Below are 17,178 nucleotides of genomic sequence, written 5' to 3' on the forward strand. Positions count from 1 at the left end.
TTTTATCAAAGGCACACTATAAAATTGGCCCTCGATAAAACTACTAAATAAATAAATAAAAACTTCTAAACTTGATTTATATTTTACTAACATTGCTTCCCTTAGTTCAATCTTCCATTGACATCACCTCCAATTTCATCACGAGCAACAATTGCAATCTTGTCACTGTAGAGATGATGCACGACATTTTGTGATTGAATTTTATCCTGATACGTGGTAGTAGACAAACTAAATAAGCCACGAAGAGAGACGTCACGGGCAGCTAAGGTCACATTGTCCCAATTTCTTGCAGGTATGTAGATCAAAACAAATCTCGAGGGAATAATAACACTACTATTAAATATAGGCCATAAAAGAATTAAATATGAATGTGCTTTGAGGCTTTCTTAGTACTATGGAGCAGTCAATCGAGGAGAACTATGGCATTCATAACAAGGAGAATTCAGACGTATAAAGATCTGTGGGAGTCAATAATGGTTGGCTTTACAGGCTTGTGCATTATTTAGTTCATCAATGCAAAAACTATCAATCCTTCTAAAATTTTTGTAGAATTTCTCTTCAAATTTTGTCAAGTAAATCGTGCTGCTGGACGATATCCAATAATTCAATTAATAAAGTTCTTTAAAAGAAGAGTATAAACGTCACCTCCATTTAAGTTCCCCCCATATGAAGCCTCTACATTCGCATCTGAAATTGTAATTGGGGACAAATACGATGGTGTTTACACTGAAATCTATTTTTCAAGAAAACAATTTTAGAATTAACGGTTTAAATCAAGTCCCATTAGTCATGTTGTGGTCTCAATCCCTAATTGTTGTATCTTTATTTTTTTTTAATTGTGTACCTTAAGAACACTAGAATAAGCACACAAAATATAAGAACTTTATAAAAAATATTACTATCATCTATTCTTAAAAATATGATCATCTACCTACCTAGTCCATCTCTCGATTTCTGATCCGTGTCCGGCATGTACAGCATTATGAGAGTGGTGGCTTTGTTTATCACTTGGAATGTCTTACGAGCCACCATGCTGTCAAAAGCACTGCAATAGATAAACTAAGTTAAATTTGCTGTGCTTTTAGACTTCATAAACATTTTCAAACGGATTAGTTATAACTAGTTTTTTGAAACTGTATCGCTAATTCATCACATTGCTAGTGAGAATGCTAAAAATTAAATAATCCAAATTGGCATCCCAACTTTTTTTTTTGGTGGGGATGGGGGGGGGGGGGGGTGTGTTTGGGCATCTCATTCATGCACCCAAGTCCAAGATAGTCTATAAAATCTGCAGTATTGTTCCTATTCGTGTTTGCTACATTTCAAACTTCACTCAGCAAGAAGGAGATACAATATCACTGCACAATTTGGCATGGAGAATCTGAGCTTCATCTCTGCGTTAATCTTGTTTCTTCACCTCGTTGTTCAATCATCAGGGACGACAAGATTTCCAAAGGCGACAAGATTTCCGATGGCGAAGCCAGGATGCAATGGTACCTGTGGAGGCGTGACTATTCCCTACCCATTTGGAGTCGGCCGTGGTTGTGCTCTCAACGAATTTTACACCATAAACTGTACCGATGTAGTTGACGATTCCGCCAATGGTTTAAAGCCATACCTGGCACTTGTACCTCAATCTGTTTCTAAGTTTCCTGTGCAGGTGCTGGAAATATCCCTGAGTGATCAGACTGTAACCATTTATGTGACGGCCTTTCCAATTTGCTCAGATCAAGGGCAAGCATATGAGATTATAACAAGGTATCTCCCTGACGGGAGTCGTTTCTTCTTTTCTGCAGAACACAACAAGCTGACGTTGGTTGGCTGCGGCAACGTCCTCCTCACATCGGCTCCTGACAGTCCAGAGATCTTGGCGGGTTGCACATCCACGTGTACTAGCAAGCAGGTAACAGGTTGCTATGGCCTCAATTGTTGTCAAGCTAGTATACCTTACCACCTCGATTCCTTCGGTATAAACATAACAGCCTCGCAGAACTTCGCACCTCGAACCTGTGCTTATGCCTTGTTGGTGGATCAAAAGTGGAAATTTCAATCGTATTTTGGCCCTACAACTGACCGGTTTTTTCCCGTTGTGTTGTCTTGGGCCCTCCAGAATTATTCTGATATTGATGCCATCTCAGGTTGTAGTACCAAATCCAGATCACTTGATATAGGATCCAGCAACATTTCTGCATACTATTGTGAATGCAAAGTCTTGGGAGATGATACTTGGTCTTATCATATCAATCCATACTTAGATGGTGCCTGCAGAAACGGTAAGTTTCTGACAGCATAGAGCTTCTGTGTGTGTAAGTGTGTATGTGTTTTTTTTTTTTCCTGCTGTCTTTTTTCAAATCTTGTCAGATTATCCTTAGATCTTTGTCCGAAAGACTCAAACTCTTTGCGATTGCTTGTTTCTTGTTGAAGCCATTTCGCAAATCAGGGGTAGCAGAAGGCATAGGATAGCGGCTGTAGTTGGTAAGCCATTCATCTTTTTCCATTCTTTTCCTCATTCAGCAATTACTCCAAGGGTGGTCTTTCATTCAAGTTTCAATTAGTGTTAAACAACAACATAATATTTAGAACTGTCAAGTTGCACATACTCCAAGGGTTGTCTTTTTCTATGACTGCCTATTGACAAACTGAAATAGTTCAAGACAACCTAAACTCTAAAAGTGTGATTCTATTTGGCATCTTTACAGGTTCCGGTGTAGGAGCTGGAATACCACTTCTCATAATCATTTATTTGATCGTACACAGAAGAGTGAGGAGGATACAGAACAATAAGCGCAAAGAAAAGGTCTTCAGAAGAATGTTACAACAGCAGTTATCTACTGAGGATATTCAAAACACGAACCTGTTCACAGCTGACGAATTGAGCAAGGCTACTGACGGATTCAATCAGAATCGAATTCTTGGTCAAGGTGGTCAAGGTACAGTTTACAAAGGGATGTTGACTGATGGAAGGATCGTAGCAATCAAAAAGGGTAAAAATGTTGCGAAAAGCCGCTTTGAAGAATTCGTAAATGAGATGGTCATTCTGTCGCAAGTCAATCACAGAAATGTGGTAAAACTCCTAGGTTGTTGTTTGCAAACTGAAGTTCCCCTCCTAATTTATGAATTTGTGCCTAATGGAACCCTTTACAATCTAATTCATAGCCAGAATGATGATGAGTTCCCATTCACTTGGAACTTGAGATTAAGAATAGCCACAGAGATAGCAGGGGCATTGGCATACCTGCACTCAGATATTTCAGTTCCCATCTTACACAGAGATGTCAAATCCAGCAATATACTTTTGGATGAAAAATACATAGCCAAGGTATCAGACTTTGGAACTTCGAGGTCTATTGAAGTTGATAAAACTCATTTAACTACACGTGTTAAAGGGACATTTGGATATTTGGATCCAGAATACTTTCGGACAAGCCAATACACGGACAGAAGTGATGTATACAGCTTTGGAGTTGTTCTTGTTGAGCTACTTACGAGACAAAAGCCGATATCTTCCACACAAATGGAAGAAGATCATGTTGGGGTGAGTTTGGTAGAAAGTTTTTTAAAATCCATGAATCAGAACTCCCTTATGACAATTCTTGATCCTGAACTTGCTGATGAGAGAAATGAAGAAGAGGTTATTCTTGTTGCTGAGCTTGCGCAACGATGCCTAAACTCGAATGGGAAAGCAAGGCCAACAATGAAGGAAACGCACAGGAAGTTGGAAAGAGCTAAACTGTCCAAAGTGGATTCTACAATTCATGCAAAGTTTCAAGATCCAAGTTGTACTGGGAAAGAAGCTCTTGAGAAATCTGATACCAGTACTACATGTTACACATGGGCAGTAGAAAGTGATACCGTGGAGTCGGCTTCAGATGCCTACCCTTTCAAGTATAAAACAGTCTAATTCTACTTTGCAGTAAAGCATTTAGGTTCATCTAGGTGACACTGGTTCCATTTAACTCATGCAAATCTGTATCATCAGGATATTCTCATAACTGCATTCATGCATTTGAGTATTACTTTTACTGCATGACTTCACCACATAAATGTGAATGAATTTGTTGATGGCAGATCCAAAACTTCTGGAATTGCTTCCGTACTAATAATTACATGCTTCTCCACTTGAGGGAATCCTTTTCTTTTTTTTTCCCCCTTTTTGTAAGCAACTTGAGGGAATCTTGTTATTATTAAATGTTTAAGTGCAGATAAAACTTAATTTCCAAAGTGCTTTAATACCGATGTTATTGAGCATAATGCTATTACCTAAGAAATTGCACAAATAACTAGTGCAAACATCATCTCACATGAAGTTTCAAAAGTCTATATTTAAAAACTAAAATAAAATCTACAAATGCAACAAAAAAAGGGCCACTTAGGAATATCTTATTGAGGCACCCTGGCAAAAGGCAGTTTGACCGCTGATTGTAGTTTGTTCCCCACTTAGGCGTATCTTAATGAGGCAGCCCTGCTTGCAAATGAGAAAACAATGGCTATTTTAAAACATGGTATCATTTTTTTTAACTAGAGCTTTTCAAACTTGTATCACTAATTCACCAAATTGCTCGTGTGAAAGCTAACAAATTAAGCTACCCAAATGAATTGACAAATCCTGACTTTAATTTGCATCTCCTGCATGCATCCAAACCATCCAAGACAGTGTACAAAATCCCGAATATTTCCTACCACTGCTTGCAACATTTTCAAACTTCACTCAGCAATATAGAAAGAAATAAACTTAGGCTACAGTACATACAATTTGGCATGGGTGATCTGATCAGGTTCATCTATCTGATAGTTGTAATCTTGTTTCTTCACCTCATTGTTGTTCAAGTCAATCATCATGGGAGAGACCATTCCCATCATTTCCCAATGGCGAAGCCAGGATGCAATGATACCTGTGGAGGTGTGACAATTCCCTGCCCATTTGGAATTGGCCCTCGTTCTGCTCTCAATCAAGCATACACCATAAACTTTTTTGGGGTAAGCTAAAATTTATTTCCAAGTAGTAAAATGTACGTTATAATCAGTACAAAAAAAGTGATCCAAAAAGTTGAATCAGTCAAATAAACAAAGAGACATGAATAAATAAAATCCAGCCAACAATTACAGCCAAATAGCAGTTTTGGCCGAAACATAGATTAAGATAAATTTCATTGGCGTTGCAGCCACATATTTGGTTGAGACTTAGTGACCCCTGTCAAGCACATCAGCCTACTTATCACTAAGAAGCACACTTGTTTCTATAGACTTTTAGCAACGATGTAAGAGTTTGTGAATATCTTTTGATTTCTTTCATTCCAAACACAATAAACTGCAACAGCTAGCACCAGTTGAAGCACCAAATTCTAGAAACTTTTTGCCTTTCATAGTCATGGTAGCCCAACTAATGATCCCCTGCCAACTACCTTCAAACCATATGATATTGGATTTCCACAATAAATACCACCATAATTTGTAAATGAATGGACAAGAGAAAAATAGATAATCATGACTTTCAACATTAGCCCGATAAAACACACATGAAATTGATGCAATAACACCATAATTGAGAAGCTTAACGTGGGTTGATAGTCTCTCTTGAACAGCCAACCAAAGGACGAAGAAATGACAGGGAATAGCTTTTGGATACCAAACAAATGTTATGACAAGTGACAATTGACGTACACGATCTAAAGAAATTCCAAGTTTTTTGCACAGTGAATTCTTCTTCCTTCCCCTACATACCACACCACCTTGTCTTCTGTAGCACCTGAAGGCTCATAATGAGGCATGCTGTCAGCCAAATTTCTCATGTTTTCTGTAGGAAGTTGAGGCCAACTCCAAGTATCAGCATGTATAATTTTTGCAACTTTGTCAAATCTTAGGCTAGATTGTCGGAGAATCTGACTTCAAGCAAAAGATGGAGAGGCCCTGCTGGATGCCAATTTTCCCACCAAAGATACGTATATTCACCAATTCCAATAACATGTTTAGAACCACCTCTTGTCTCAATTTGAGTAATTTTAACCAAGCCCAAGCCACCTTCTTCTTTAGGACAACAAACATTATCCCAAGCCACCTTTGCACCAGTTTTTTAAGCTCAGTACCTTTCCAAAGAAAGGCTGGAAAGATTTGGTCAATCTCTGCACTTACCTTTTTTGGAAGAATAAACAAACCTGCCCAATAAACTTGGATAGAGAACAACACAGACTGTATCAATTGAAGTCGCCCAGCATATAACATACACCATAAACTGTCGTACTGAATTTACTGATGTCCATGGAAATCCCATCAAGGGTTCAAAGCCGTATCTGGCTCTTCCACCGCAAACTCATGTTTCCCAATCTCTTGTGCAGGTGCTGGAAATATCCCTTATCCACCATACTGTAACCATAAATGATTCAGCCTCTAGAATTTTTTGGGATTATCAAGGGCAAGTTGATGTGATCTCGGGGAATCATCTCTCTGTGGGAAGTCCCTTCTCATTTCAGCAGAACACAAGAAGCTGATTTTTCTTGGCTGTGTTAGATATTTTTCAAAATTGGATCATTTGCACGACGGGCTGGTCTTGGGAGTTGGGACCCGACATAAAACCCATCTTTCTGCAACCGTTCTAACGGGTTTGTGCATTTTACATACCGCGTAACTCCATTTTCACACGACGTAACTTTATTTACACAACGAGTAACTTTAGAATAAATTTTTGTGAGTCTCACACACATTGTTAAAAACGAGGTACAAGAAGTGATCTAAACCGTATATTTTTTTAGAGCCAGATCTTGGTCATTAACAGCTCAGGAGCAATCCATCTGATGACCGCTCCTGCCCCTCATCCCATCTTTCTCTAGTTCATGCAATGGTCAGTGACAAGTGTCAAGCTTGTATAATAATAAATATCTATTCAAAAAAAATATAATTTTTGTAGATAGTGGTTAGTAGGGTCGAATTCACAGGGATTGGAGATAATTTGTTTCTTCTAAAGTCTATAGTTCAGGGAATTTTTATATAATTGAAGATAATAAAACAACTCAAATAAATTAAATAAAGTAAAAACTAAACGACAATTTAGCAAAATTAAATCAATAATGAATAATCTCTAACCAAGAAATAATTTTGAAAATGGTTTACTCAATTGATCATGGATGCAATAATAATTTCATTCACTTACTGATAAATAAGTTATAACTGCCAAACACGCGATGACAATCAACTTCTCCTTATTGTATCGGTGATCAAGGTACGACCGTTAATCACTTTCCTTATCAAGAAAAATAACCCTAAGTACGACTTTGGAGTTCAATTTTCCAATAGCCTTAAGAATTAGAGAATCTCTATTCTAATCAAATAATACGCTACGAGAGTTATTTTAAATTAACCCATAGGTTCTCCTGACACAAACCCAATCACGCCAGTCACCAAAAACAATTAAATAATTATAGATTTAACTGCTTTAATTGGTTTTAGATTATTATATTAAATTAAATATCGAGCGCCCTTGATATTTAAATAAAATAATAACCATAAGAAATTAAATCAAAGAACATACGAATACCAGTAAATAAAAAGAAATAAATATAATCAATTCAATCTCATAATTTTAAATTAACCAAATCCTCCGTTGTTTCTTAACTAGAATGAAGCGTTTAGTTCATCTCCAAGGAAAAAGCCGCGTGCAAAATCATATGATTTATTGCCGAGACCATTCTTTTGAGAACGTGATGAAAATCCGATTGCAAAGAAAAAGAAAAGAATGTCTGTTTGTCTTTTAAGGAGAAGAGGAAAAACTCCCCCTTGACTGGTCTATCTCTGGCCCGAAGAACAATTGTCCTCACGGTAGACACCAAAATTTTAGCATTTTATTTTTATTCCCATTTTGTGCACTTTAGTTAAATATTATTTATTTTATTTTATTTGTTTCATTTCTGTTTTTTTGGAAAAATCATTTTAGAAAAATTAAGAAGAAAAGAATTAGAAAGAAAGAAAAAGAAAAAACAGAAAAGAAAAGAAGTGAAAATCAGCTTTTTATATAAAAAAAAAAAAAAAAAAACCCACGCGCGCGTCTTCTTCTTCAGCTGGTACAAGAACCAACCATACCAAGTACAGGATTTTGCAGCTCCATGCCCGCCTCTTTTTCCACTCATTTTCTTCGCTTTGTTTTCCTCCATTCGATCATGCTAGTACCAAAGCCACTTGGCTTCAATCCAAACATCAAAAAGGATCTAGAATTAAGCCATCTAATGGCTCTAAGAATTCCACAAAAATGGGTTTTATAAGGGCCAAACCCTTATCTCATATAAATAGCTTCAAGAGGACATGAGAGAGTAAGTAGGCGGCTGAGAACAAGAAGAAAATAAAAAACAGCAGAAAAAAGGGAGAAAAAGTGAAAAAAAGAAGAAAAATATTTTGCAGAAAATTTGTGGAAAAGACTGGTCTGGCAGCCATATTTCGGGGCATTTTTATCTCTAATTATAGCTCTCTTGAGGAACTCTGAATTTCTGCACTATCTACGTAGCTAGGAAAAGAAATTTTGTCGAAAAAACGATTGAAAAGCCTTCGAATTTGACCATCAAGTCACTGCTTCATCAACCCTGGTTCTGCTGCAACATTGTTGAGAACTTCTTCAACCCACGTTCATTCGCATTTTTTTGGCTCAAATATGTTTCCAAAGCTTCATCAGGTAGTTTTCCAACCTTTCTTAGTTTGATTTGACATTTATGCGACTTATTGGAATGAATTTATGGATGTTCATGCTTTAGGAGTTTAGATCTCATGTTTATTCATGTTTTCTCGGATTTTGGCCTTTGTTTGATGTTTACTTAAGCTTAAAATGCCATGAAATACATATATATGTGAAGATCCGATTTTAAAAGTTGGTAAAAATGGATTCTGGCGAATTTCTAGCCAAAATGACCGGAATTTTTCCAGATTCCGGCGGGTTCATGGTGTTCTTGACAATTTTTTGGGTCTTTTAATTTTCGATTTTTTAACTTGGTTGATATTTTTCAAAGCTGTTGGGCTAATTTTTAGTGTTTCTGGGCTGGTGATAGGCCTAAGATCTGTTTCTTTCTTTGGGTTTTGGCTTCAGTTTTATAGTCAAAGCCCAACTCTTTTGGTTGGGTTTGTTTTGTAAAAATGAGGGGCGGTCCACCTGTTGCCTCTGGGTTTTGCGTTGGGCTTAGGGAGTTTTGACCCAAACAAAAAGCAAAAATGGCCCATTGGCCTATGGCCTATTAGAAACCAGAAAACGAAATTTCAAATCAATCCCTGTATTTTAAAATAATTATTCTAAAGCCCTAAAATATTTAGATGTCTTTCGATTAGGTCCTTAATTTAATTTCCAATAAGTCCCTAAACTTTATTTTTTTTCAATTTGACCCCTAAATTTTATAATAATAATACTTTGACCCCTCAAAATTTTTAAAATTTTTCAATTAGATCTTTGCTTGTTTTAGTTTCTTAAATATATGTTGATTATCTTCCTTAATTAGTAATTATGCTTCATTTAGATGCTCTAATTGATAAAATTCATGATTATTTCCATTTTTACATGTTATTGCTTTTTTAATTAAATTGGTGCCTTGATGATTTTTGTTAATTTTGGAGTTAAATAGGGCAAATCCAATTCCCCATTAACTACTACTTCAAGGGAGGTATCTTCTTGTTTTATTTTAAATCCTATTATGTGCCCTTATGTGTTTTCATGTGTGAAATTGCATGTTTGCAAGTGATTTTTCTTTTAGTTATTCGTTTTATTTGTTTTAAGTTTCATATTTAATTTAATTTTGGTGATTATTTGAGAGGCATTTAAATGCCAAATTGTAATAGATAGGGGTTCAAGGCATGTATTTAAATAGATTATGTAATAGATAGGCTTTAGTTCTTACCAAAAATGTAATTAGTTAGATGAATGTAATAGTTAGGTTATTATTTTGTTTTTTCCCCCCTTAGATTGTAGTTAGGGTCCCGAATGTAATAGTTAGGTCTCTATTTGCTTTTATTTATTTGTGTGTTTGCATGCTTGTGTGTTTATGTGTTTACTCGTTTTCTTAGGATCTTTGCATTTAGATATTATACTTATGTGTTATGTGCTCTATGTGCATTATGTGTTTACTTGCTTTAATCGTACTTTATATGATCTTTTTAGTTATAATAAATGCATGACGTCCCCACACTAGTCCAACGCTAGTTGTGGTATTTTCTCCCTAATTTCTTACTAGTCCAACGCTAGTGAGAACTTATAGACATGGACTAGTCCAACGTTAGACCCCTAAGGACCGTCTACGCGTTAGATCATGTTTGTGTGACAAGCATTACATTTAATGCATATTTTCTATTTTTTTAGGATTTTTACCATTTTTGCATGATATTTCCTCTATATATATATCCCTTATCCCTATGTGCGAAACATGACATTTAAATTTGCATTTCATTTAAGAAAAGTTAGAAATAAGTTAGTGCATTTGCTTGATTAGGTTAGAGAGTACCCCTCGAATATGGGATTTGGACGAGTATGGCTTCTTAACCTTAACACGCTCGTATCTCTCCTATAAAAGGGAAAATTGAGTCACGAATCTTAGTACCCCCATACCCATTATGTTGCATCCCTCTCTTTTAGATCATGTATATTTGTATATTATAATTTTTTCTATTTTTTTTTCAAGTCTCATTGTTGCATATTCGTGACCTCTTCAAAGAATCACTTTTAGGCGTCGCAATTAATGCGACTTGCACGAATTAAAATTCGAAGAGACATATTGATCCTTCCGATAACCATTAGATCTAGATTTACATTCATATAGTAATATCTAAGTGTGATAAGTTTTTAGGTTAAATTAAGAAAATTTTTCGACTAAATCACGTAACTAACATTGACTAGGTTGAAAGGGTGCCTTGAATTTTATTTTTGCTTTCCCTTTCTTTAACCGTGATTCCCGAACCCTTTTCTCTTGATTTTCGAAAACTTGGAGTCGTTTAAAAAGGGTTTTTTCTACTTTGTATTTAAAATTGATTTTTAGGTGACTTGGTACACCTTAACTCAATACCAAGTGGCGACTCCTATTTTTCATTAAAAACCTTTTTTAAACTATTATTTTGGGCCAAAATCGTTGCACTTTTTAAGTCTCATTTTAGGCCCTTTTTCTTTATTTATTTTATACAAATCAAAAACTCATTTTCACTCAAAATTAATCAAAAAAATCATTTTTATAAACCCGTAATTAATTTTATTTTTCAAAACAAAATGGGGCGCGACACTCACATTTTGTTTCCTAATACTAGTCAACTACTACTACTAGCCACTAAGCCTTTAGCCTGGTGGTGTGGGAGGTCAAGGGTTCAACCCTTGTCTTTCCCACCAAAATTTGTCATAATATGTGACGGCCTTAATTGGTTTTCTTTGATGAAGTCTGTACTCATATCGAGTCCCCCTCCCCCTCCTCCCCTATAGATTAGGTTAGATTAGATTATAAGAATTCTACCATTGCGACAAAAAATATAGTCAACTACTACTACTAATTCAAGTTAAACTATTCCAACAAATTCTAACTTAACCGAAAAGAAAAAGTCTTCGTAGATAAAATATACTAGCATTCTAGTAGGAACAAAATGCTATCCATTTGGTGAAATATCCGACTCTTGTGATTTCAACTCACGAGCTCCCCGGATATGCAGAATTTAGGTTTCGGCGTGCTCATAATTAACAACAAATATAGTGAAGAAATCACACCTTTTAATTTTTTTTTACTCCAAATCTCTGCAACTAACACAAATTACCAAAAATAAGTAGAATCACCAATTAATGCAATATTTGGTAAAATAAGAGGGGAAACAATCATAAATTAATGATAAAAATGCAACCTATCAGTCATAAATTGATCAAGTTTATTTAGCATCTCTTCATGTTTTTGACAATTAATTACCATCCAAATGGTGTTTAAACATCCAAAAACTATCTAAATACTTGCGTTGATGGTGAGGAATCTTTTGACCAACACAAATACACAAATTAGTGGTGAAATATTGCAATTCTTGATCATGTCCAATCTCAACTCTATAAGGATCTAGTAGGGATGATTTGCTACAAAAGATCATTTTCGTACTATTAGAATTCTCTATAAAAGCATACCATAATTCAAGTAGATTTGTCTAATTTTTTGCAAGAGTTAATATAAATACCCTTTAAATTATCATAAAAGATATTTGTCCAAAATCTTTACACACTAAATTCTGGACATATAAAGTCTAAAAGAAAGTGATCTTAAGTCATGATTTGAAATCTCTTTACATCATTTGCTTTGTAACTTTTAGCCTTTTTCTCTTGTATTATTCCCAACAATTTTTAGGCTTTATTCTTCCTACGTAACAATGGCAAGTTCATTGAAGGAATTAGCAACTATCATTGTGAAACTTGATCGATTTGATGGAGGAAACTTAATAAAGTGGCAAAAACAAGTTCGTTTCCTTCTCACATTCCTACAAGTGATCTATGTATTAACCATTCCAAAACCGCTCATTGTCAACCCTGAGAAAGAGACTCTTGATGACATTCGAAGGTTTAAAAAGTGGAGAATGATGATGAGATTTGTCGCAAACATATTCTCAATACTATTGAGTGACAGACTATTTGATGTCTATCACACTATTGCAATCACAAAGGAACTTTGGGACCAGTTGAAGGCAAAATACATGCGTGAGAAAGCAACAAATAACAAGTTCTCGACAGTCAAGTAACGAGGAGTTGGAAAAGCGAGATGTTTCTCGGCAGTCGCCGGAAACAATTCATGGTAGTAATTCCCCATTTTTACAATGAACGGTTTGAATTAAACGTTGAAAAATTTTTGAAAATGTGAAGGGACAGTAGGCCAACGGTTCCAATTATAACCATTTACCACGTTAATGTTTATATCTATTGTAGTGTCTAAATTGTCCCGTACAAGTGATAATTGCTATTCCCGAGGCCCAATCTGGGGAAACATCTATTAGGGTTTGAAATTAATACTCCCTCCCTTTTTTTATAACTGACGTTTAAGAAATTTGCTCTTAAGTACTTTTATCTGTCATTTTACTATCCCCATGCAGCATTAATTATTTTTTCACAATTTTACCCTTTTATCTCTCTTTTCCAATACAGGGTTCTTAATTACTACTCCTAGTTAGTTTGCATTGCTTTTGGCCTAGTAAAACAGCACCATTTAGTACTCTAGTGAGAGAAAACATGGGTGAATTGGACAATTAATGAGGGTACAAAAGGAAAGTAGTGTATAGATTTAAACAATGAAAAACTTTTCTTAATTGGTGTGCAAAACCTTAAACGTCAGTTATAAAAAAAGGGAGGGAGTATTGGGTTAACATTTATCGTCACTTTATAAATTTTATTTTTGCTCTTATAAAAATTTCTTTTATTTTAATTATTTATAACTACTGATAACTAATTTTACTGTTAACTATTTAACTATATGTTTGCAACATTATTACGGTATTACCCCTAAACATTATAACTACCAATATAAAATTATTTTATGAAAAATATTTAAAAGATTAAAGTTTGCTTCAGTAATAAAAATTTCATTTAAAATATATGACCATCTATACTATATATAAAACCTGAGGAAGGGGTTTGGAATTAATATTAGGGTTAACATTTATCGTCACTTTATGAACTTCCTTTTTTGCCCATATAAAAATTACTTTTACTTTAACTATTTATAACTACACATGACTATTATTACTTTTAACTATTTAACTATATGTTTTCAACATAATTAGCCCTAAACATTATAACTACCGATATAAAATTATTTAATAAAAAAATATTTAAAAGATTAAAGTTTGCTTCAGTAATAAAAATTTTATTTAAAATATATGACCATAAGTATTATGTATTTTTTGATGGCACACACATTTGGTGTGCATCTAGCACTAGGGTGTGCTCAATGCACACCAAATGTTGCATTTCTTACCTGTGGTAAAAAAGAACTTTTTTATTTATAGCATGAATTAACTTTTATGCATTGATAATGTAATGATTTTTTTTTGCACTAGCAATATATGTCGCGTGCATGACTTAAATTTCAAATTTGAATTTATATTATGTGTCATGATCTAAATTTGCTAGTGTGAAAAAAAATTGTACCTTATAGTATTTAGTCACCTAGTTGTCGAAATAAGGAGAAGGCTTTATCGCCCACAAATTATAGTACAACAAGATATTTTATGTCCATAGTTCACTTGTATTTCTATTTTAATAGTATTTGGATTAAATAATATTGGGTGTAAATTAGTGCAATTTTAGTGTGATAGTGATTTTTGCACAAATTAAGTTTTATACTAAAATTGTATTACATTGGCTAAGCTCCTCTCTATCATCTCCATTACACTGTAATAAAATGAATTTAAAAATTATTTTCAAAAATCAATTCCGTTCATTATATATTTCGTCACTTGTATAAGTTATCCATAAAATTTTATATGAAATTGATCAATTTTGCCGTTTGATTAACTACTATAAATCTTGTTGCAATTTGTCTCATTTTTCACCGTTCAAATGTTTTGTGTACATTGAATGCCAAAATATTCTCAAAATAATGTCATTTTTTAGTATGTTGATCTAGAGATTAAAAGAAAAGTAGTAACACAATTCGATGATTTTATAAAGTTATAATAATTTAAATATATTTAACTGGAGAGACCAATGGCAAAAAAAATCTAACGAAGAGTTTCTAGCCTAACTTACGTCAGATTTTGTAAGAATTACGCAACAGGACAATAACTCAACTTGTGAGACCCCAAATCCATCAAGAAATATTTCTCTCTTCAATGACTCCTATGTCATTCACTAAACTAACTTTTCTTTGATCTGCTCAAACAGCTTCCCTGTGCCAGTGCTATAAATGGTCCTAAGCTGTCTCTTTAATGTTTCAATGGTTAACACCCATTGTACATTTAAAAGTGTATCATGCGTATATCTTTACAAATGAGAAAGTATACATATCGGAAGTGTGTACACCCGTCATATGAGAATGTACACGTCTTGAAAGATTTTAATTTGGTGTATTTGGACATGAATTATTTGTCAAAAAATTATTTGTTTGTATCACAAACATATTTTTCAACACACCTTTCTGTCATCTCAATCATCTTTTTACCTCACATACATCACATTACAAAAAAGTGTTATAGTAATTATTCCAAATAATATTTCATATAATCTCCTATCCAAACAATTGTCAATGTATGTAGTATTCTTGTCTGTGTACATCTATCTTAGTAAATGTACACGTTCTTTTGTTGATGTACATACAAGTATTTTCATAGGTTTCTCTCAACAAAGAACATATTATCGTAAGTATATCAATTTGTCAGAGCTGAATCCTGTTCCATTTTTAATACCATTTAATATAATTAAGACTTGGTTGTCAATAACTTGGCTGCCATAACATAGCCAAAGCAACAAGGAAGGCTATTATTGGACCATTAAAGAATGGTATATGTTTTAGGGAAATTTTAGAAAATGGGAGTAAGAAGATTCGAAATTTATAATAAGGATATAAGTTTTAGGAAATTTGTAAATGGGGGTTTGGGTTACTACTTACAGATTATTTTTAAAAAAATTAGTGTTGCAGGCGCAATCATGAAATTTCCTTCATGTGCACATACTATCACTTGTACGTGTTTATTTGAGTATACCTTCAGGTGTGAACCTATATTAATTTATATGTGTACCTTCAGGTGTATGTATTTATTACAAAGTGCACATTTTTATTCAAGGTCCATGTACATGTATTTATACATCAAAATATACATTTTTATTTATTAAGATGCATATTTTTATTCGATGAAATGCATATTGTTACGATGGTGATTTAGTCAACTAATGATAAATTTTGTTAGCTACTTTAATCATTGAACAATAATCTATACCTCGTTTAAATTTGACCAAAAGTTTCATCCTATTTATAAATTTTAAATCTTCCTATTCCCACCGTCAATTTCCCCTATGTTTTATTGTATTGAATTACAAGTGGTTGCAAACGTGGTCCGTAAAGGATTCTTTTCTTTTTCTTTTGGGAAAATTGCATAAACCTCCCCTGAAGTTTCTAATACTAGCACTCACCTCCCTTGTGATTTAGAAAATAGCACTGACCACCCTTGAATTTAAAGATTTTGTTGCAGATTCAATCCATGCCAGAAAAGTTACCATAAAAAAATTGTTTTAAGGAGTAAGATGAGAAATTTGTACTAGATTTGCCCTTCATGCTGCTTACCAAGTTGTATTAACAGGGGAATGATAAAATATGAAAAACTATTAAGAATTAGTAAAATTCAAGGGGTGTAAGTGTAATTGAATGAAATTTACCAACAATACATGAAACAGCGGTGGATACTAAACGGCTAGTTAAACGGAAAACTTATAAAGAATACACCTCACTTTTAAAACTCTTTTTTTTTAATGTAAGTAGAAGGATTCGAACCCAAGATCTCTTGCTTACACTCCCTCCCCCCATACCACCCAACCCATCCCCCCCCCCACTTTTAAAACTCTCTATTAGTAATGTGAATAATTATTTGTGATAGGTTGCAATTTTATCATTTATTTTATTATTAATTTCTCCTCTTACCTGACTTGATGTGGATTAATTGTTGGGTTCTATTCACTTTTCATAATTTCCGCTTACTTCAGGGAGTAGAACGAAAATATTATAACAGGTGCCAATTTGACAGAAAAGGAGCCCAGATGAAAGAGCTTGTCCTAGGGGTGTTTCTGGAAGAGAAGATATTATGCCCATTTTGGTAAATTCCGCCAGGGAAGGACGGTTGGAGGTTTTGGCTCTGCTGAAGTGCCGCCGCAAATAAAAGGAAGAAAAGGAGGATCAGAAGGGGGCTTGCATTTTTCCTTAGTCCTTTCGGCTGTAGCTTAGGCTTGCTTTTGATTTTCTCTTTTGTAATCTTTCCTTACTTCTTTTAGTCTTCTTCTTACGAATGTCAGGAGCCAATGTGGTTTTTGTTGACTTTTCTTCTTAGTTTTGTAGTAGCTTTTCCTTTGACATGTCACTGGCAATTGAGAGATTGAATCACTTTCCGTAGTTTCTTGTTTTTTTTTCCTTATTCCTTCGGCTGAGTTGAATTCGTGCGAGCAAGAACAATGGCAGCAGCTGTTGTGCTAATTTTGCATGGGTTTTTCGCACCAAGTATGAACTAAATTTT

General features: G+C 34.4%; 1 protein-coding gene across 1 annotated transcript; it reads left to right on the top strand.

Annotated features, from left to right (window-relative positions):
- Positions 1 to 1,372: 1,372 nt before the first annotated feature.
- On the top strand, positions 1,373 to 6,485 carry LOC113783146 (wall-associated receptor kinase-like 1). Its single transcript, XM_027329207.1, has 5 exons — positions 1,373 to 2,273; positions 2,425 to 2,475; positions 2,700 to 3,885; positions 4,776 to 4,977; positions 6,174 to 6,485. The coding sequence occupies exons 1-5, from the start codon at positions 1,373 to 1,375 to the stop codon at positions 6,483 to 6,485; spliced, it is 2,652 nt and encodes an 883-aa protein (XP_027185008.1).
- Positions 6,486 to 17,178: the final 10,693 nt, after the last annotated feature.

The sequence above is a fragment of the Coffea eugenioides genome, chromosome 9 (genome assembly GCF_003713205.1).
Source record: "Coffea eugenioides isolate CCC68of chromosome 9, Ceug_1.0, whole genome shotgun sequence".
In the NCBI taxonomy this organism is placed as follows: Eukaryota; Viridiplantae; Streptophyta; class Magnoliopsida; order Gentianales; family Rubiaceae; genus Coffea; species Coffea eugenioides.

Coding starts and splice junctions, on each gene's coding strand:
- LOC113783146 (XM_027329207.1), top strand. CDS start 1,373: ATGGAGAATCTGAGCTTCATCTCTGCGTTAATCTTGTTTCTTCACCTC. Junction 2,274..2,424: donor AGATGGTGCCTGCAGAAACG/GTAAGTTTCTGA, acceptor TTCTTGTTGAAG/CCATTTCGCAAATCAGGGGT. Junction 2,476..2,699: donor TAGGATAGCGGCTGTAGTTG/GTAAGCCATTCA, acceptor GCATCTTTACAG/GTTCCGGTGTAGGAGCTGGA.